The sequence below is a fragment of the Anarhichas minor genome, unplaced genomic scaffold, assembly GCF_050575085.1.
Source record: "Anarhichas minor isolate MPS153535 unplaced genomic scaffold, ASM5057508v1 ptg000079l, whole genome shotgun sequence".
In the NCBI taxonomy this organism is placed as follows: domain Eukaryota; kingdom Metazoa; phylum Chordata; class Actinopteri; order Perciformes; family Anarhichadidae; genus Anarhichas; species Anarhichas minor.
The window spans coordinates 3001623-3023172 of record NW_027466525.1 but is presented as its reverse complement, the minus strand read 5'-3'; the positions used below and the strand labels follow the sequence as shown (position 1 = coordinate 3023172).

The window sequence follows — 21550 nt, the reverse complement described above, 5'->3', positions numbered from 1 at the left end:
TGTACTTAATGTTTAAAGTTTGTTTTGTCTCTAACCTGTGAAACATATATTTGTGTACTGTAACTAAGAAATGATACATTCTCTCTACAATCTCAAGAGCAAAATATCTTTTTGAACACAGAACCAATGGAAATGCTCGTGATGTGATACTCTGCTGGATTGATGTTTGTAATGGGACTTTTCCTCAAATTCTTTTGCACCTGCAAGGATCCACTAGCATGCTGGGCCCCTGGGTGCCCAACGAGGACCCCCTGATGGTAGATCGAGCCACCGTTTATTTCTGGCCATCCAGCCAGAATAAAGTCTGGCTGAGTGAGCGCAGCGTCGGCCTCTGAAACCACATTCTGTCCGCTCTTTGGGCGGCTGGCCCGGGAAGCTCCACACAAACCTTTTTGGCTCCAGGAATCATCCAACATTACAACCTGATTTCTGACCGGTTACTACCCCCCCCCCCCCCCTGCACCACAATCATCCCCAGGCCATCAGGGACAGTCTAACCCCTGCTCTAGAAATAACAGAGGAATAAGAGAGTCACCACAGGCCAGACAGACCCTTTGATGTACGTAACTCACCCCAACAGACGCTGAGATCGGTCCTCAAACCTCCACAAACATGCTGCATGTTGTAACATTCACTAAGGGTCGTCATGCACCGGCAAATCTGTTTTCTGCAGTTCTGTCCGAGTTCACAGGTCCTCAGCACGACGCTTGCCCTTAAGCTTTACCCTCCACGGCTCCCCAGAGTGACTGCATTCCCTCCTCCTTTACCACATCCTGCTAAGACGGGGCCAAGGCCCCCGGAGCCATCCTGTGGTATTAAGTCATGGTAAAGGTCGTAACATCACGGGTCACTTATCGTCATGAATATAAGAGCGATATGAGTAATGTCACATATATACATATATATATATAGCAGGGCATTTGCCGTGACCTTGCACAGTGTTGATGGTAGTAGTTACTGTTGGCGGGTGGATATTATATTATAGAGGTAGACCAGGGTGGTTTCAGTCTTTAGCTGAGCTGGTAGGTCCGTGGCATTGAGTCTCTACCATCCAAGTCTCAGCCTGATCATAAATTGACTACGACAACACATTAATTGGATCGTTTTTGTTTCTGACTCCAGCTGGCAACTAATAGAATCAGGAATCTGTCATTGGGATGTTACTTAGGTCACGATCCGGTGCAGTCAGCCGCACGCAGGATCCGCGGTATGCAGACTGATGCACATGATGTGGAACTTGAGCACACAAGCGAGCTCCGCCCGGACGCTTTGAGCCGTACGCCATCAGCAACATCTGCTGAGGTTAGCACAACAAGCCACAGTCACACTATGACGAGCGCAAATGAAACGGCGGAGCTGGAAGAGCCACTAGGGGGTTCCTGGTCAGCAACAACAAGCAACAGACAGAGACAGAGACAGAGAGAGAGAGAGAGAGAGAGAGTCGTGTATAGGACGGTGTGTTGGCATTTCTCCACAGTTATATGTGAATGGACACACATCCAACATGCTAACGCACATTCAAAGGCATTGCATCAGTGGTACGATACATAAATGACAGGTGAATGTTTAAATACAGCCACGGTGGAATACATGTAAGCACTCCTCCTAATGCACACATTTTACTTCTCTATTCATTTTCTATTTCATCACATAAGAGATGTGCTTCAGTTTTATTGTGACCTGTTGCCTTTTGGGAAAGTGTCCGCTGTTGGTACAGCGTAATACAGGTGTTTGAAATGTTCCTTATTTCTATAATGGAAATGGTAAAGCAAAGTTGACAGTGGCCAACATGTTACCTCGGTCCCCAGCGAGAGGATTTAATCTTTAACACTACAGTCCTTTCAAAATAAATGAAAAAGTATCCTTTAGTATTTGTGTACCGTTACACCCCTAATATAACTCACTTCTTGTGATATTGATTGTGACTCTCTCTGCAGGCAAGCTCCACTTTGATCTGGTATATGATTCATATATATATATATATATATATATATATATATATATATATATATTTCAAAAACACATTTCCAAAATCATTTTCTCTGTAGGTCAAAATGACCAAATTCTGAATGAGATGGCTCATTTATTGAGAACAGCAGACAGCGTTACAGAACCAGGCGAACTGGAAAGTGAGCAATGCCACAAAGCTCGGATCACCGTGTACATTTAATGATAATCCCCCTTTTTTTTTCTGTTGATGTCTGTGGAATACAGAGATAACGGTGGCACAGTTCGCCTGATCGACATCATGGCCGAGGGCATTGTGTCAGCAGCAGAGTCGAGGAAAGACCGCGTCTCCTCTGTCGAGATTGAAAGCGATGACGGCTGAGCTGCACAGAGAATGGCACAAAAAAATGAAGGAGGGAGCGGCAGAGAGGAAGGAGGAGAGGAGAGGAGGAGAGGAGAGGAGGAGAGGAGCGAATGAGGATAAAAGAGAGAGATTTAATGATATCTTTGAGATTCAGCCGCATGAAAGTGTTTTTGTTTTTCTGTGCACCTCACGGAACATACCGTCTGTCTGAGCTCATTGAAGCTTGAAGATGAATGTGTGGATGTGTGGATCACATAGGTGTAAAAATACACACACACACACACACACACACACACACACACACACACACACACACACACACACACACACACACACACACACACACACACACACACACACACACACACACACACACACACACACACACACACACAAGCCCATCCTTACGACATGCCCTTGTCACACCCACACCCAGATTAACTGATGCATATCTGGATCTGTGACTCACACAAGGAGACTAAAACCATGTTTATATATGCACAACACTGATGTATTCATTTGAACATCTCCCGCATTCCATTTCACAGCAATTTCACAACGACTTTCTGAGCCAGGATCCTTTGCTTGAAGTATTTTGGATCCAAGATAAAATAACCTACAACGAGGAGACAAATGATTGTGACAGGAGTGTGCCACAAACAGGCCTCCTTACGTGAAATTCAGTATTCAAAATGAGTCGCTAGCCTCCATAGGAGGGGCTCTCATAGGCGCACAAACAATATCCTTCACTTCAGATGAATATTTAACAGAACAAAAAGTTATTCTTGCATCTGCAGCATTCCGTGTATTTCTCACCTGAAAACCAAGAAGTCGAGGCTGGAGAGGGAAAACAACGTAACCTACTTAACCTCAAGTTTCTACTTCTGCACATCGGTGCAGATTTCTGTCAGAGCTGCTTCCATCATCGGGGTCAGAAGGCCAAATTTACATCGTTAGTCGACCCAAACTGTGACATTTTCTCACTGACCTCTAACATTACGTAGCCATTCAGATAGTCCTGGTCTCATTCATCAAACAAGACACATGTATTTACACAATCGGTGTCTCTGTAACTCCACTGAACACACTCAACAGTTTTCAGTGGGACTCAGTAAAAAGAAGTTCCAATGAAAACTAGTTTTAATGAGTTATTAAACACCATCTTTCAGCAACAACCTGCACACATCCACCAAATGCAGGGTTAGGGAGTGGAGGTTTGTCAGAGTGCATGGCTCTGTGCTAGGCTAACTCATTAGCATAGTAGCATGGCTTCCTAACATTGTAGAGAGTGACATAAACTCACCTTTCCGCCAGTGAGGACCAACATTCTGACTCTGTAAATTACCTTTTTTCATCGTTGACATATTCAATAAATTCATTTCTCCGTACAGACTGCCGCGCACCTCTTGAATGTACAACAACAAATCTGTGCAGGCTTGTAAATGTTTCCAGCCAAAGTGGCTGGAAGATCATAGTAGTAGCACTTACTGTATACTGGAATATAATTAAACTGTAAAGTGTACCTCATTTAAAGTGATACATTCAGTGTTATTCACCTTTAGTACTAATAGTAGTAATAAAGAGCGACAGCTATAAGTTCAGAGTAATAGTATGTTGATATTCTGCAGTCCAGTCTTCCTCAGGCAGTTCCCTCTCAAAGCTATTTCCCTCCTTCTTGTCTCCCGCTATGAAGTCTGGCCTTCTGTTCGTGAAACGAGTCATTTCACGGAGGTTGTGATGCTCTAAACAATTTATCCCGTTTAACAGCCGCAGCAGTTGTTACATGCTGTAAGCACAAGTTTCATTTAGTTGGTTGTGATTGGCCGGTAGGCCCAGTCCCGTATTACACACATGCAGCATGCGCACCCCGAATGACTGGGGGTCTGATGCAACGTCCCGCTGGGATTTGTCCCGGTGTACCATATGGCCAGTACACCACTGGACTGAAGGGACAGCACACCAGCAGCTTTCTCCAGTTTGTGTAAGAAAGTGGCGGGTGGTCTCCATAATTTACTCGCCAAAGACGACATTAAATTGCAGTCGGCGACTGGCGAGCATCAATTTAGGACTCTGTGTGAGTCAAGACACAAGAGTCAAACCAAAAGTACATCATATTTTGTACTATTGATGGAATTTTTCCAAGTGCAGTGTGTCTGAATGTAGCAACAACTCTGAAAACATATTCTCATAACGATTCGCATGGTTCAATATTTATTTTATTTTGGTAATTTGGATGAACCAACCCTTTAACAAAGCAACAGACTCTGTGATTGCACACACACACACACACACACACTCACCGTGACTGTTGCAGCGTGCGGTCTCCACCAGCCTGTTGTCCTGGTCGTAGCACACCATGGCCTGGTAGCGGTAGCCCTGTCCACACTCCTTGATGTCTCCCTGGACCTTCATCCCCAGGACGCTCTCCACTCTGCCGCCCTCGGGCAGGATGCAGTCTGACCAGTTCCCCACTGGCTGGGCGTTGTACTTGTCACAGGGGCAGTACTGCGTCTCGCTCAACGGGTACATTTGCGTGTTCTTGCACTTGTCTTTCTTCTTGCTCCTCCCTGAAGGAGAGCAGAATGACAGAGATGAGCAGAACAGCTTCGGGAGAGGTGACTCTGCTGGTGTTGCTGGATTTCTGTCTCTGTACGGCGGATGAGTCTCAGCATATTTAAGGCCACTCTCAAGGCCTTTGGGATAGTCAGGGATAGTTTACTCACAGAGGAAAAAGGCTGGATGACTCCCGATGATAGATTACGCTGGCAAAATTGTTTCAAGCAGAGTGCTCTTTTACTGAAACAGCTCGACGTTTGTTTCATTTTTTTTTATCCTCAGACATGTCGTTAATATTGCGAACCATAAATCAATGTGCAAATTTGTTTTCTTGTGACATCAAGAGTTGCTTCCCATGCAAATGAGAAGATACATCTCTGATGACTTTCTGTCAAACTGCCCACAGCATATTCACCTGCAGGTGCCAGTGTCTCAAGCACGCTGTAGGGTTGACTGTAAATCTCGTTCTCTGCATTAAGGTAGTGTATCCTGCATTTGGACCACAGCTGGTTCTTGCTAATTACATCTTACGGATGTAAACTGCAGCGTAGCATGCTATAGTGTGTCTGTAAAGGTCAAAGTGACCAACAGGCAGCATTTTGCTCAATATAAGGATCCATCTTTACACAAAGTGTTTAAATGCATTAGATGACCTCTCTGCTCTTTTATACTTGGTTCAAAAGATTTCACATTAGAGTGAAATAAAAGCTTTTTAAATCCACTCCCTCACAGTTTAAAGTTGACTCCTTCCCCCCTGTAACCTCCAGTAGAGGTGTCTTAATGCATCGCAGATCTCATTTCATGTCATTTTGCTTTTATGGCGGTGATGCACAGGGAAACTGTCTGGGGACGACCTGATGGATAACAAAGGCTGAGGAGTTATTTCAGATTTGTTGCTTTAATCCCTCTAGAGCACTTGGCTGGCAAGAAGTACCTGAAGAGATTTATGACCTTGTGTTTAACTTTAGTGCTCGTCTCTTGGAGCGCTGCCCACCACCGTTACCCCGTAAGCTGCCTGGTAACTCAGACGCTACAGCTACAGTGCAAATAAGCCCGTCTGAAAACAGCAGCCCTTTGTTTGTGCTGCGTCTCTCTCTCTCTGCTCTCACCGATCAACGCCCTCTTCCTGGTGCGGACCCCCACACAGTCCGCCGTGCAGGACGAGAACTTGGACCAGTTGGTCAGCTGGCAGTCGTCCTGGCAGGGCAGCTGACAGCGCTGAGTGATGGCGGGCATGGCCTTGGCGCATTTCAGACACTCGCCGATGTCGGCCTGCGTCCCGTCCAGCTGGCGACAGGACACAGCTGGAAGAGTGAGAGGGAGACGGGTCAAAGAGGCTTCATCAGAATATAAAGCGGTTTCATCTTTTATTTGTTCCAACAGATGGATTGATTGTCATAAGACAATAACACATGGTAATAAAAGAGGTAATGAGTGAACTACAGAGGCACTGGCCACACTGTGAATCTATATATATATATATATAAAACTTTAAAGGCCTTATAGAAACGTCCATATTTCTATTTACTGTTACTGTATACTTCTACTCAATACAATTCAGATATTCAACTATTTATTTCACATTTTATATACAAAACACACAAGCAGCTTATGAAATATGGTGCATAATGTAAAGTTTAATATAATTAGATTAGAACAACACAACTGTATATAAACTAGTTTTACAATTAAAACATTTTAATACTGTTTCCAAGTAATTGCATCTGTGTGTGTTAATAATCCAATAAGAGTTTGACCAAAGAGTTAGGTCAGAAAGTATGAGGCTCACTAATGTAATAGTTCAGCACATAACCTCCCATTAAAGCACAAACAACATCATTTGAATTAGTGAACTTTAGAGATGTTGCTAGGCAGATTTTCTTAGTTTTGGACGTAGCCAGGCATGCTGTTTCACCCAGTTTCCAGTCTTTATGCTAAGCTAAGCTAACTTGCTGCTGTCTGAGTAATACCAAACTTCTCATCTAACCCAAAATGTCAAACTTTTCCTTTAATAATTCAAAGAAACGTGAAATGCATGATTGGTATTTCTACTTTTAAAGGGATACTCCAGTGACTCATGACACTCTATTTCCTCAGAATAGATAAAGCTCACCCACAGCCACACAACACAACTCCCTGTCACGAGTGAAACGACTGTACTGTTCCTTTAAATACAGTAAGAGATCCAAAATAGTCTTCCCCCACTGGTGAGCAACATAACATCAAATAGAGATTTTAAGAGGGCGACTAAAGAGTCAATGAAAAATAGATCATAACTCTATAACTCAGATTACATCTCACAGGGAACAAAAAAACTATTATAAGCATCGCAGACACAAATGCATCTCTACCTCAATTGGTTTGAAGCCTACAAGTCAATTTGTGTTGGCTTGCATCATCCCATTCTTTGTTCTCTCAATAAAGGGTATTATTACTTGTGTTGCAGCAAAATTTCCTTTTCTTGTGATGCAGACGCTCTGCAGGGCTGTACCTTCATAGAGAAATCAATCCCCCCCCGGACACTGCTATGGTTAGTGTGTGTCCGTCTGGTGGTGTGTTAGGTCACGTCTTATCTTCTGAGGGTGTGTGTGTGTGTGTGTGTGTACATGCTTTCAGTTCCTATGTGTTTTTTCCTTGAAGGAAAGCCTCTGTCCAGGTAAACAACAGAATACACTGTCAGAAGAAACACAGACCAGAAAGGACAGTGCGTCTTTTTTGGTTTACGTCAATGACAGAAGTGACAGAGGGGTGAAAACATGTGCAGGAGGGTGCAAACATCAGGTGTCACATGGTATATCAGCCAAAAGCTGCCCAGAATCTGGGATAGCGTTGTGGTGAGTATGTCTAAAGAAGACCTTAAAGCATTTTCATGAATAAATTGATTCTTCCGTCCATTACTGTAAGCTAGCGAAGACGAAACAGAAATATAAGCACTAATAATGGCCTTCTATAGGAGCGCTAACATAATGAAATTGATCATTCTGCGTGACCCCCTGAAATTGAATTTTTATGAAAGCCTCCCAGGACTATATGGCACATCCATCCTCTAAGAAAAGGCAAGAGGAAATATGCTTTTAAAGTGGGAGAGCCACAACTCCTTTACAGTACTTGTCACTTATGCATGAAGCCGGGAGTTTGGGCTGTCGTATGCTATAGGCAAGGTGCAGCATCTTCTCCCAAATTTCAACAAGAGACAATTGATTAAAATTTCATGACAAGAGCCCGGGGTGAAAAAAAAGCCAGCAGTGAAACAAGCCAAACTGTCAAACGAGTCTCGAGGGGCAAATGATGAGCTGTGACACATTTCCTTCCCAAAATAAAATAAAAACAACCAGAAAAAGAAAAGGAGTCTCTTGCTGACGTTTTTAGGAGTGCCGACTTCAGTTTGTGTTGCGTCGTGTAAGTGGGAGGATTAGATGTGGGGTCTGAGTAAATTGGCCTTTTCTCTAAACCCTGGCACATCCATCTGCTGCTTGGTGGCCGGACTCCAGATGCACCGAAATGAGCAAAGATTTAATTTAAGGCGATTAGGAGCGGTTCAGTGAAGATGTGGAGGGGAAATGGAGAGATTGGGCTAGATACCTCTTGTCTGGAGTCCTGGTCCGCAGGTCTCCACCGCACCGGGACGGTCCTGTCTGAGAAACCACGGCACCAGCTGGCACTTCCTCCATTTGTGTGTTTTCCATCTGGAATAAATGAGGACAGTGAAGGTATATCAATGCATCCATAGTGTTCACTATCACACCATTCACCACGCAAGAGAGTTAATAAATATATTAATAATAAATAAATATATACATAAATACAGAAAATAAAGTGTGCATCTAGAAATAAACACATACAGTAGATACAAGCAGACTGATACAGTATGCAAGTGTACACAATTGTGTTTCTTTATATCATATTTACATATTTGTACCAGAATAAATCATTACAGAACAAGCAAATACTGTCAAACAAAACAAAAAATTGTGTGTTTGGCCGTATTTGATAATACAGGAAGATGAGGTGCGATGCTAAAAACAGCGATGCTATAAGGTCCTTGATATCAACCCTCTGATACTTTGTCAATTCAAGCAGTAAAAACATGAAACCTAAAATCCCCGTTATCGGATCGCCGTAGAGCTTTTACCTGAACCCTGGACAGACTTTGGGGACCTCACAGTCCCTCTCCTCCTCCAGCACCTCTGGACAGTCCTGTCCTCCGTTGGATGGCAGCTGCATGATAAGACGTTTCCTTGATTGCTTTCTCTTCACAGTGTTGCCAGCTGAACACAAACACACACACACACACACACACACACACACACAAACACACACCCACACACTTATTGAATAAAATAAGAAATGTCTGCATGGGAAAGTGATGAGAAACATGTCAAAATGATAAGCTACGTGTAGGCTGCTGTGTTAATACCCCTTGAAGACTTAGAAACTACTGTTGCCAAATCTAATTGGATAGCTATCGTAGACAACACGCACGTCTGATTACTCGGGATATCAAGCCAACAACGATGATGTAGGAAAATCCCATTAGACCTTGGAATTGACTCAGATTAAATTTACGGTGTTTACACGTGTGGATTTGACCTCAAGTAGTTAATTAAGATGGAACGAGCCTCTGGATAGCCCTGAACCCTGCCTGCTTTACACCCTTTGTGTGTGTGGGTGGTGCAAGGTGAAGATATCAATAGCATCGAATTAAAATGCACAGCCGACGGAACAGCACACTCGGAGCAAAGAGATTTATGCCACCGTGTCACACGAAGAGGTCACCAAAATATGGACGGTAATGATGTTCAGATGTAAATCATTTTAATGTATTTGCGTCCGCTCACCAGCTCGGCCGGTGGCTGCACGACAAAGGTGACCTCATCCGAACAATGTGTGTTTTTTCCGGTCGCAGGATGAAAACAACAACAACGCGGCTCGCTGACACTTGTAGCCACCGGGCGAGTCGGCTTGCAAAAGAGGTCGACCCAAAGGTTGTCTTACATGCCGAGGTGTCAAATTAATTATGTGTAACAAGACGTGAGGACAAGTGTTTGTGTGGTTGGTAATGTGTCCCACCGCTGTATTTTTTTACACACTGTAAATTTAAACCTGCTTCTGTGTGTATATGTTTTTAGGCTGAGGCAGAGTCAGAACAATATGTTTAATTGATTATTGTTTATTATCACAATAGCCTGAAACTACGATGCCAAATAGTGTTAGAAATCCGTGCTATAAACGAAGCCAGGCGGAAAACTACATGAAATGAAACAAAATTGAAATACAATTAGCTGGTTTTAAATTGTTTTTATAGGGAACAAATATGCTTCCTCCTCAGTGATCTGTATGAGGCAGTATTATTTCACACCACTCCCTTCTTTCACTTTACCTGCGTCACAAGTCACAGGACACGGTGTCCAGTCGCTGAAAGGGGTCATGATACAGTCTTTCTTGCAGGGCAGCTGACATGGTCGCACAGTGCCGGGGCGAGGGCCGTCTGGACACCTAGGCAACGGAGAACGAACACACACACACACACACACACACACACACACACACACACACACACACACACACACACACACACACACACACACACACACACACACACACACACACACACACACACACACACACACACACACACACACACACACACACACACACACACACACACACACACACACACACACAGCGGGGCTGTGACGTAACACTGCCGGGAACTCTTTACACAAACACCAAAACACAACAGCTACAAATACTGAATTCTGTTGATATACAGCAGCAGAGTGTTGCTCATTTGTTACACAGTTATTATGACTCATGAGTCATATATGGTGAACGCATCTTTAGGAAAAGCATCAGACTACAAGAAAAGTGATCTTTTTAAATCACAAAAAAACACAGATTACATCTCCCAGACCCTTTTAGCCTCAAACCGGTGAAAGCACCAGATAAAAACTGACTACAAGGTTTGTATTTCTGCTCATTTTAAAGCAGCACTTATTTTATATTTGTATTTATTTTTTCTGGTTTCCCCATCTAAAACAAGCGAGTGTAGCAGCGAGGTCCTGTACTGTTGCTCTGTGTGCTCAGACTTTACCACCTACAGGAAGCAGCGCTTTAAGTGCAGCGTGTGCTGTGGAGCAAGAGGTGCTGGCAACATGCAGTCAGAGAGAATAAACACCAGTGTTTGTGTAAGCCACCGCACACTGAGACCATAAAATACACCCTCATGGATCTGTACTTTTCACTGTGAGTTTATGTTGGTCTCGTCTGTACACACATCTACTTTACGACTGTCCGTCCTGGGAGAGGGATCCCTTCTCTGTTGCTCTTTCTAAAGGTTTCTTCCCTCTTCTTCCCTGTTAAAGGGCTTTTTGGGGGGGTTTTCCTAATCAGAACCGACGGTCTAAAGATAGAGGGGCTTGTATGTTGAACAGAATGTAAAGCCCCTTCAGGCACATGTGTCCTTTGTGATATTGGGCTGTAGATATAACATTGACTCGACTGGCAACACGTTTCCTTCAGCTCTCACTGATACCTTTTCGTTATAAAAGCACATTATTTACATGTGCTGAGTGTGTGGTACAACTGAGGTTGGACTGTTCCCAAAGTTAGTGATTATTCTGTCTGGAGAAAGTCTAACTAACCTTTTCCCTCCAAAACCAACTGCTGACATATTTTGTATGTTGTAGAACAAGAAGTTAAAACCGCTGAAGCTTGTTCTAACCACGGACCTGTTTTCAGACATCTAACCAAAAATACATTAAAAGAAGCCTTTGACTTTGAAACAAGGGAACCTGAGGTGCAAACATGCTGATCCCTTTCTGGGTGTTAGGACTCAGCAGACGTGTATGCCTGTCTGAGGTTCACGTTCGACGTTGCAAACACACCGGGTTAGTAAATGGTGGAAATGTTACGGTGGTTACTTAATCGGCCTCTTTAATACTCTTAAACCAGAGTCTGTGATTGTTGAAACAATGGAAAGACTTAAAAAGACTGTCGAGTTTAAAATGAAGTGGGTTTCAATGATCAGCGAGTTAAAGTTACTGTCTGACTGGAGACTGGTGGCTTTGAGGAGAGCGTATTAATGGATGTTTTGTAGGTTAATAAATTATCATAATTGTCCAAATCCCTGTTGATTTTATTCATCATATAATCAATTCATTGTTAACCTTTGGTGCAGCATTATACTGTAATCAGGCGTGTTGGTAAACAGGAGTGTGATACAGTATAATGTTAATCAATATTTACAATACGCTGTGCGATTTGTGGCTCCTGAACTTTTGAGAACACTTTTGGAGCTCTGCTGCAGCTTTACCTGAAGTACGGATGCTCCACTGAAACTAAGACATCACCCAGGCCCCAATGACTTTCTTATATATGTACCGATAGCACAGTGGCTGCCCAGGATATAAACCATGTTTTAAGGCTTTAATAAATATCACTGTAGAGGTTTGGCACGCCAACCATCTGGCTATTGCTTGAATGCAGAATGTAATTATTCTAGGCACAATCTAGGGCAATAAAAACTGATGAAAACCTTCGTAATCACATCCAGTTTACGACTGATGTATGCCATCTGGCTCGCACTGCTTGAAAGATATAGAGAGGAGGTGGTCCTCTCCCCCAACAGAACAATGTGGGCGCCACGGGAAATGTTAAGCAAGTCTACACGAGGGTGATTCACATTTATTTCTGTACGCTGAGGAAACTGCAACGCACAGAGCCCCAGCAGATTAGAGGAGCAGCCTCAGCAGAGGAACTCTCTTGTTTTAAATGGATTCTGCTATCAGTGAGTGGTAATCCTATTGATGGCACAAAGTAGGGGGGGGGGGTCAAGCCGAGGTTTTTAGAACAAGGGTTATCATGGATAATCTTCAGCCATCTAAGCACCTCAGGTCCCCCGTGCATATCACCAGGCAACGATTAAGAGGTCTAGATAGACCTGCTGCAAGACTTCTTGTAATCTGCAACACTGCGTCACCGGTGTCACCGCGGGACGATGACGCCCTGCTTCCTCATCCTATGGCGGACGATCATCTGGGTCAGGTTTAATGGTGCCAAGAATGAGCGTTCTCCTCTGGGCGCCCCGTACTCGTTAGCGTGGTGTTATCAGGGAAAGCGATAGTGAGCCTCGCAGGGAAAATGTAATAATGCAACAGCGGCGCGAGGAGAGATTTATTTTTAATACCAATGGACAGAGCTAAATCCCTCTCGAGCGGAACAAATCCTCTGGTGTCGCCATACAAGTGAATGGTCCCCAGGAAAAAAAGGGAAGGGATGCTGGCTGCAACAGAGGGAGGACACATCTACATGTTCAGCCTTCAGCGGATGCTCACGTCCGTAAAGAAGTGAATGAACAGGTGTCTAGCTGGAGGACACTTCAACAGGATCCACCCCATGAACCGGAGACTGCAGAACAATCTCTACACTACACACCTCAGTGCTAACCAGGATTTATTTTTATCAAGTTATATATAAACTGCAGCATCTACAGTCTGCGGGGATTCATGGGGCTCTTTATCGAGGGAACCCTGGCAGAGAACGCAGCGCGAAGACAAAAAGAAACAGCGCGCAGAAATCTGAAAGATCTAAACACAGTCAAAGTATATATGGAACAGATGGAAAAGCTATTTATTTCATGAGCGAACCAATAAACAGCAGGCCGATACCAAAACCTGCAGTTGCATGAAGCAAATTATTTAAGACTCAGAAAAGCAAAATAAACACAACTTTTTATTTAGCTTAGTTCATCCTTTAACAGCTTGGATTCATATCGATCGGCCTCAAACTACTTCACTGTGAGTTCCACTAAACTCCAAATCAGATTGTTGATCAATAATTAGGGTACTGAGGAAGTTTTATTGGCTAGTAATAATCAAATCATTCTCAAATTAGGAAACCCTGAACTAATATCTGAAACATATTGCTGGGACATTCAAATTTGTAAAGTAGATTTTCTTGGGTTTGTTATCGTTGCAAGTGATCCCTAAAATCTCCTGCAAAGTGTTTTGTCTTTTTAAATGCAGCATGACTTGTACATGTCGTACATGACACATGTTGCATTTCTTCCGCTTATTGATTCGTGATTCCTTGAAAATTCCCCTCCGGCTTTGAGACACCATGAGGAATCAGAGGCAGAGCTGGTACATGATGTGACTCCAAGAGCTCTTTGACAAAGAGGGGATTAAACCTTTGACCTCGTTAATATCCCTCCGCTACAGGAAAATGGTAGCGTCTGAGGGCGAGCTGCAATTTACCACTCGTGTAAGATCTGGAAAGTACACGGGCAATAAAACAATATTCCTATTTAGATAAAACACCGGAGTTATACGGCTTGACTTTGGCCTTTGATCCAGCAGGACACGCTCTGAATACCAAACTAGAGGACGAACAGACTCATCTCTGAAGTGCAGGCTGCCGTCCTTTTACATTTCACCTTCTCAGCGTTCCCTCTCACTGACACACAGACACAAGCAAACGTCCTCACCACAAAACAACAGCAATGCTCGTTGGTCTAAATGCCAAAAACCACTTGTGCTGGCTGAGGAGGGACTTCTTGTGCTCATGAATTATGAGTCATGAGTATGGTGTCTCCTTCATGCGGCCATGAGCACCATCTTTCTCTACTCTTAACCAAGTATGTTTTCTGCTTAATCTAGGGCTGCACAATTAATCAGAATCGTTATCGAAATCACAAATTTCCAATTCGCATGAGGCGCAATATTTGTTAAAGGCAAAATGTGTCAAAGTACTGTTTTAAATTAAATATTGTCTCGCTGCAGAGATGTCCTGGCTTACACATCATATTCTGATCCCTGCAAAAATCACACCATAAGCATTTTAATATGATTTTCAATAGAAATGAGAACAATGATGTAAGAATTATCATTTCCCTACAATATCGCAATCATCAAAATAATCGCAATTTGATATATTTTTTTCAAAACCATGCAGCCCAAGCCTCGAAGTTGGGTTCCAGAAACCTCGGGGTCATTTTTTATTCCCAGTTGAATTTTGAGAAACACCTTTAGCCATTATTATTTATTAAGAAACATTAGGAAACTATAACCCTTGTTATTTTTCCAACAAATCAAATAAATCTGCCACAACATTCATTTTGTCTCCACACATCCTGTTGTGATGCACCAGATTGTTGAATTTCACATTTTACAATGTTGCCTTTGTTACGCTGGCTTTCTTTTAACTTTGGGATTGAATTTAAAATCTGTCTAATTACGTCATAATGTATTTACACAATTTGGCTCCATCGTATATCAGTGAGTTGCTGCTTCCATAGGTCCTCTAAGATCATGGGAACAAGGGCTCCTGGTTGTGCACTGCTCAAAGATCAGGACTAGTGGAGAGCGAGCTGATAAAACAAGGTTGTGTGGCCACTAAACGTGGGCTGTAAACCAGCTCTATCTTAACTTCTACAAGCATCGCCTATGTTTTTAGGATTCCACCATTATAAAGTCATCTGATTAAAGGCTGTTTGTAAGAATAGTACCTTGGACCTTTCTTTCTTTCTTTCTTCCCCCTAATAAATAAAAATAACACGTTTGGAGTCTTCCACATGCCTCTGGCGAACACCAAGCAGTATTCTTGACTTTTTTTCCGGCCGCTCTTCCATAAAGCCCCGCTCTGTGGAGTGTCGGCTTAAAGTGGTCTCATGGACACTCCAATCTACGCAGCGGAGCTTTGTAGCTCCTTCAGGTTTATCTTCGGTCCCTTTGTTGCTTCTCTGATTGATGCCCTCCTATCCTGCTGTTAGTTGTGTTTCTCTCTTTGCAGGTTTGTTGTGGTCCCCTAGTCTCTCCATTTTGTAATGAATGGACTTAACGGTGCTCCGTTAGATCATGCGACAGATCATGTGGTGCTTTGATTTGCACACATGTGGACTGTATTTAACTAATCAGGGGACTTCTGAAGGTAATTAGTAGAACCAGATCTTATCTCCGGGCTTCATCGGAAAGGAGGTGAATATATACGCGTATGCATTTTCATCTCACTTCATCAATTTTGACTTATTGTGTGTAGGTCTATTACATAAATCAAAATGTAATTTAATTTAATTCCAGGTTGTAAAGCAACAAAATAGGAAAAAACGCCAGGGGGGGGGGGGGGGGGGGAATACCATTGCAAACCAAAGAGCAGCTACATAACACTTCCACGTTCTCCAGAACTTTTCTTTTTTAAACTCTGTTTAGTAATCAATCATATCAAGATCGATTCATTCTTAAAACTATATGTTGATAGCTAAATATATATCTGCACAGCATATTAGAAGTTATCATAGGAAACTATTGACGCTCTGTTGTGCCATACTTTAATGTTATTTGGTGTTATCCTGGATTTCTACAAGCGATGATGATCATTTCAACAGCTGCAGAGCTCTCCACAGCCGACCACGAGTGTCAGAAGCATGAACGTCTCTCCTCTGGGCTCTGGGGGGTTTGAAATGCAGTTTTAAATATTTATGATGAAGTGGATCTAGCCTGCACTTTATCAGAGGTGGTGATCTTGGACCTTTCTTTCTTTAGCTTCACAATGGTGAGATTTTAAGCCTGATCAGAGGTGTTTTGTTGGTTTCGGTTTTATAGGGCAAGGTTCTTGCAATATTGTAGGTTTTTCTTGAAATATTTAAACTCTATTCTCGACATCTAGAGAACACAGATACGTGGGAAATGTTTTGAATGTGCAGAAAGTTTTGAACATGAGCAGAACTCTTGTTGAATAAGAGCTATAAATAAGAGTTATTCCATTTAAAGTGTTTAAATAAGTATGTATCATCAATGTATCATTGAGGTGAATAGCTGCCACATTTAAAGAAGTCAAAGACACAAAAGAGGAGAGAACGTCCTGCTTACATGTGTGTTGATTCAACATTAATGGGAGAAGTTGATCAACAGCACACAGAATGCCTGCGAGCCTTACTGCATTATATCACATTATATTTATAGACTTTGAATTTGCACCTGGTGCTTGAATTTTGTGTTTCTTTCTTTACGTAAATAAAGACATTTCCAACATAAATGAATGCAGGAAAATTCAACAGAATGCAGAAAATTAAGTGTTTTTACACTCAAAATGTAACGGGTTAGCTTAATGTGTGTCAATGTTGAAACCAAACATACGCCCTGGTGTTTTTCTATTTAAATAAAGCTTTACTTTCTTCTTTAAGTGAATTTGAATAAACACACACACACAGCGTGCGGATATTTATGCACGAGACAGGTACTGTAGTTATTTAATCATTTGAAACCCACTTTTGTTCTCTGCTGTCCTGGTTTTGAATCCTGGTCCCTTCTGTGTGGAGTTGGAAATAGACTCACTCTCTGTCTGCGTCCGTTTCCTTTAAACCGGAGACTCTAAATCACCCGTAAGTGTGAATGTGAAGTGTGGCTGTTTGTCTGTGTGTTAGCCTGCTTACAGTCTGGTGTCAGCTGCATGCTGGGATTGGCACAGATCCCAGGAGAGCCTAAATAAGATCAGTTGGTGCAAAACAAAAAAAGACTGTGTTTGGTAAACAGTTAAGTCTCCATATATGACGCCTACATTTAGATCTGGGTCGATAAGGTGAACAGGATTGGGTGCTTTCCTGTCCTTTTAACGTACATGTTATTATTAACTTCAGCTCTCTCTCTTGATTTGGTTTCTTATAATCCTTTTGTGTGTTTTTAAGTGCTTTAGAGTTGACTCAGGTTTCCCCTTTTGTTTCCTCTCTTAGTCTAATTTTATTGTAGCCCCACTAATGATGGATATTATCCAAATTTTGATGATTCAAATTCAATTATATTCCAGTTTTTGGAAACACCAGGCCATGTTTGTTGGCGGACCACAACGCTGGCCAGAATACTACCAACACAATGGTTGGCTGGAGGACCGTGGGGGTGTGAAGCTAGCTGTAATATTGTCATCAATGCATTTATCATTATATTCCTTCATTCCGACTGTTGTCTCTAATATTGTCTTTGTCTGTTTAAATACATTTTTATTTATTTACAAGGCACTTGGGGTATCTCATCCTTCACTGACTGCTCTCTCAACACTTCATGTGTGTGTGTGTGTTTATCGCACCAGCGTTGAAATGAACGAAGCCTTCCAGTAATGGCGTGTGGTTTTAACTGACTCGCTGGTTCCAGTCAGTGTCACAATCTCATAATGATCTTTAAATGTCATGATTTGTAGCGAGGCGGGGACGAGCTCGTCTCAGAGCACAACATTAAGACGGGCAGCCAGGCTAATGCTTCTGTTTCGCTTGCTGCTATTAGCGCGGCGAGTAATCTGTTCGGCGAGAGGCTGTTTTCCGAAAAAGGAGCAGATGGTTGATGCAGGATGAAGAGAGGAGATTCAAAGCAACGAACTGTCAGTAGTTTTAAGAGAGCGCGCACACACACACACACACACACACACACACACACACACACAAAAAGATAAAAACAAAGTCTGGTGGGAGAAGATAAGGCCTAATTAATTTAATTATCAAAATAACGGACTACAAAACAAGAACATCATTTGTTTAATTTAGCATGAAACGGTTGCGGTTCTTCGAGAACCCTTTCAGTGGTGTCTCTGGCCTCCTTCTCGAGGGCTTCAACCTATCTATCACAGTCAACATCAGGGAGCAGACGCAGCCTCCATTAGAAAACACGACAGGGAGATGATCGACTGGGCTTAATACTGCTGATGTCGAACATCATAACCATGAATCATTCAGTTTCCCTTTTCCCCCAAAATTCCACAGCATCTATGTGATTATACAAACACACATTTGGTACCATTCAGCACACAGACTGTGAGAATCAATAAGCATTTCCCCCCCCCCCCACACCGCAACAGCTTTCTCGATGGGATGATAGCAGCCCAAGCCTGAGGCACTGACATATTTGTCTCTGTTGTGTCTCCTGTTTCTATTGGGCTTTGACAGTTAGTGTTCATGTGTGTGTGTGTGTGTGTGTGTGTGTGTGTGTGTGTGTCATGCGCTCTGAGAGGTTCACTGCCTCAGGCTGCGGGAGGAAGACAGCTCAGATCCATCGATGAATGAGACAGGGCACATCTGCATATGCAGGGTGCAGGCGGCCATGTTTGTTTGTTCCGCTGGGATCCCCTGGGTGCACTGATCAAGACTTCCTGCCAGTTGGATTTTGCCAGATGAATACACGCGGCGCAGAAAAACCCCCAAAAACAAACAAAAATACTATATTGAGTCACTCCTGAGTGCAGTGGAGTAAACACTGCATCTGAGCAACAGATGGTCCAGGAAGGCAGAGCTGTTGCATCTTTACGCTTTGGTCAAGAAATGGACAAATCAAGGACTTAAAAATAAATAAAAAAGTGCCGTAGTGGTCTGCCAAATCTACAGGGGGGGTAGGAAAGTAACAAAAGCTTTCATGAAAGACCAAAACCTTTACTTAGCTATAACCAAGGTGAGAAGTTTGAGGAAACACCTGAATAAATGAGTGGAGAAATACAATGTTCAGATGCTTCCATACAGGACCAGAGGGGATGAAAGTGACATGTCAAACACAAAATCTCACTCCCAACTCAGCAAATAACTCGTCAAATACCGCAGCTTGGTCAGTGACTCTACACTTTAAACCTATAGATAACTCATTAACGCCAGTTTTAAACGTGTCAGGAAAGGCGTGTCCGATTCTGCCCGTTACATGCATGGTGCACTTTCAAAATAAACTTCCAACGTAGGTTTATTTATGTTTTAAGCTTACTCACACAACAAACGTACTTGGTTCGGCTAAGGAAAAGATTGTGGTTGGGTGTGACTGGTGTTAGTAAGTACAGAAGTTGGGTAACTAAACTACAGTAAAATAAGTCAACGTTGACTTGGTTTTAAACAGGACTTTAACAGTGGTCTCCTGGGTGAAAGTCCTGTGTTTGTTTGACCCATCCAACCTCTATCCCCGTCTGTTATAAGCAGACTTTGTTGCTTTTTATACTACGTCAGTCCCTCAAAAATAGGCGTGGATGGGTTTAACAGACGAGGAGCACAGAAGCTGTTCTTTAGACTCGTAGTGAGGAAATCACAGCTGTCAGGTGTCACAGTGCTTGTTACGTCTGTCTTACAGTCTCATACCAAAAGACATTCAGCTCATGATCATATGTAACACTTAAAGGCAGACTATTCTTACAATTGAGGGGCTGAAATTAGGCAATATTTGTCTTTTTTTTGTCTTAAATGATTGATGGACTGAGAGAATAGTGGCAACTAACCGAGTGATGGGGGGCTCTAGTAATCTTTCAGTTCTACATGTTTATGTTTTTGGGGATCTTGATGCTTGAATCAGGGTGGGGATCTTATAAAGTAAAGGGTTGTATAAAATGTGTCAGTTCTATGTTATGTCTGAGAGTGTTTTTGGTGGGAATTAGACTAATTTAGAGAAATAAAAAGTGGAAAAAAACTTATTTTTGGAGTGCATGTCGAGGTGTCCTTGAGCGAGAAAGTTCATTACTGTTACTTTATGTATATGAGGATTGTAATAAAGTTTGCTCGTGTCCATCACATCCTAGTTGTCAGTGTCAACTTGAGACTTCTGTTCATCTTTCTCATCACACAGTTGGCATTTGTTGCATGCTGTCATTATATTTTCAGAACCGTTCCCCTCCACATATTAAATGATCTGATGTGTTTGTTGTCTGTTCTGTTGAGACCAATGCTCATGCATCTTAATGACAGATGATTTGGCCTCTTCCAGCTCTGTTAATTGTCTCATGTTGATTTGAAAAGTTGCTTATCAAAGTGCTGATTGCCAGACCTCTTTCATCTTTCATTGGCAATCAAACTAATGGCACCCATCTTGGTGTCAGTGTTTGTCATTGGGAGTGGAAGAGTCAAAGTCATTTCCCCGTGAAGTGTTCAAATCATGTCCTCTGTGTGTGTGTGTGTGTGTGTGTGTGTGTGTGCGTGTGTGTGTGTGTGTGTGATAGTGCAGCAACCACCACTTTTATGTGTTCACAGCTGAAATAAATGAGCAATGTTGTACACACTGCGTCTTTCTTTGGGATATAGTACAATGGGAGTCAGCATGCTGGTTTACAGCCTGTTACTGGACCCCTGCCAGTGACAGTGGCCTGAGGAAAATCCATCTAAAGACTCTGAACAACATCTCTGAAGGGTTACAACAGTCATGCAAAGGGACACAACAATAACCTGTGCTGGGGTTGTATGAAGGCAGAGTCTTCTTCAGCACCACGGACAGCACCACCGGTCCGTGAAGGTAGAAAGAAGCCTCCCAGTCTATAAAGAGACTCCAGTCTGACAGCACTAACACAGACTGTCATTCTATCCCATTGAAGGGAACTTCAATGGCTTTTCTGGTGTCCAAACCATAGTGGACCATTCTTTGTTGTGTTCAGTTTATTTCTTTTCCACATTCTTCAATTACAAGCAAATCACGACCTGTGAATAAAGCGCTTTGTAGTCATATGTATCTCATTTACAGGACACAACTTTAATCTTTTAAAAGGCTGGTTTGGTTTGACATTTCTCAGAAAGAATCCCTGTGGGAGCCAGGACATCTAGCATGTGCGTGACTGTATTTAACAAAGACGGTTTCTCCAAACCTCATTAATGCTACAACTCAACTGTCATAGCGACAGTCCGACCTTAGTCAGCAATGATGCCATTATTACAGTAGTATAGCGTAAGCTGCAGGTTTCTTCCAAGTA

General features: G+C 42.7%; 1 protein-coding gene across 1 annotated transcript in view; it reads right to left on the bottom strand.

Moving 5' to 3' along the window:
* The window catches only part of thsd7ab (thrombospondin, type I, domain containing 7Ab), a 125085-nt gene that overhangs the window by 34525 nt on the left and 69010 nt on the right, over window positions 1-21550 (bottom strand). The window contains exons 10-14 of the mRNA XM_076081137.1: window positions 10248-10363; window positions 9000-9135; window positions 8450-8553; window positions 5977-6171; window positions 4612-4878 (exon numbers count right to left, since the gene is read on the bottom strand). Of these exons, the coding sequence (XP_075937252.1) occupies window positions 4612-4878; window positions 5977-6171; window positions 8450-8553; window positions 9000-9135; window positions 10248-10363 (818 nt within the window). The remainder of the gene's footprint in view (window positions 1-4611; window positions 4879-5976; window positions 6172-8449; window positions 8554-8999; window positions 9136-10247; window positions 10364-21550) is intronic.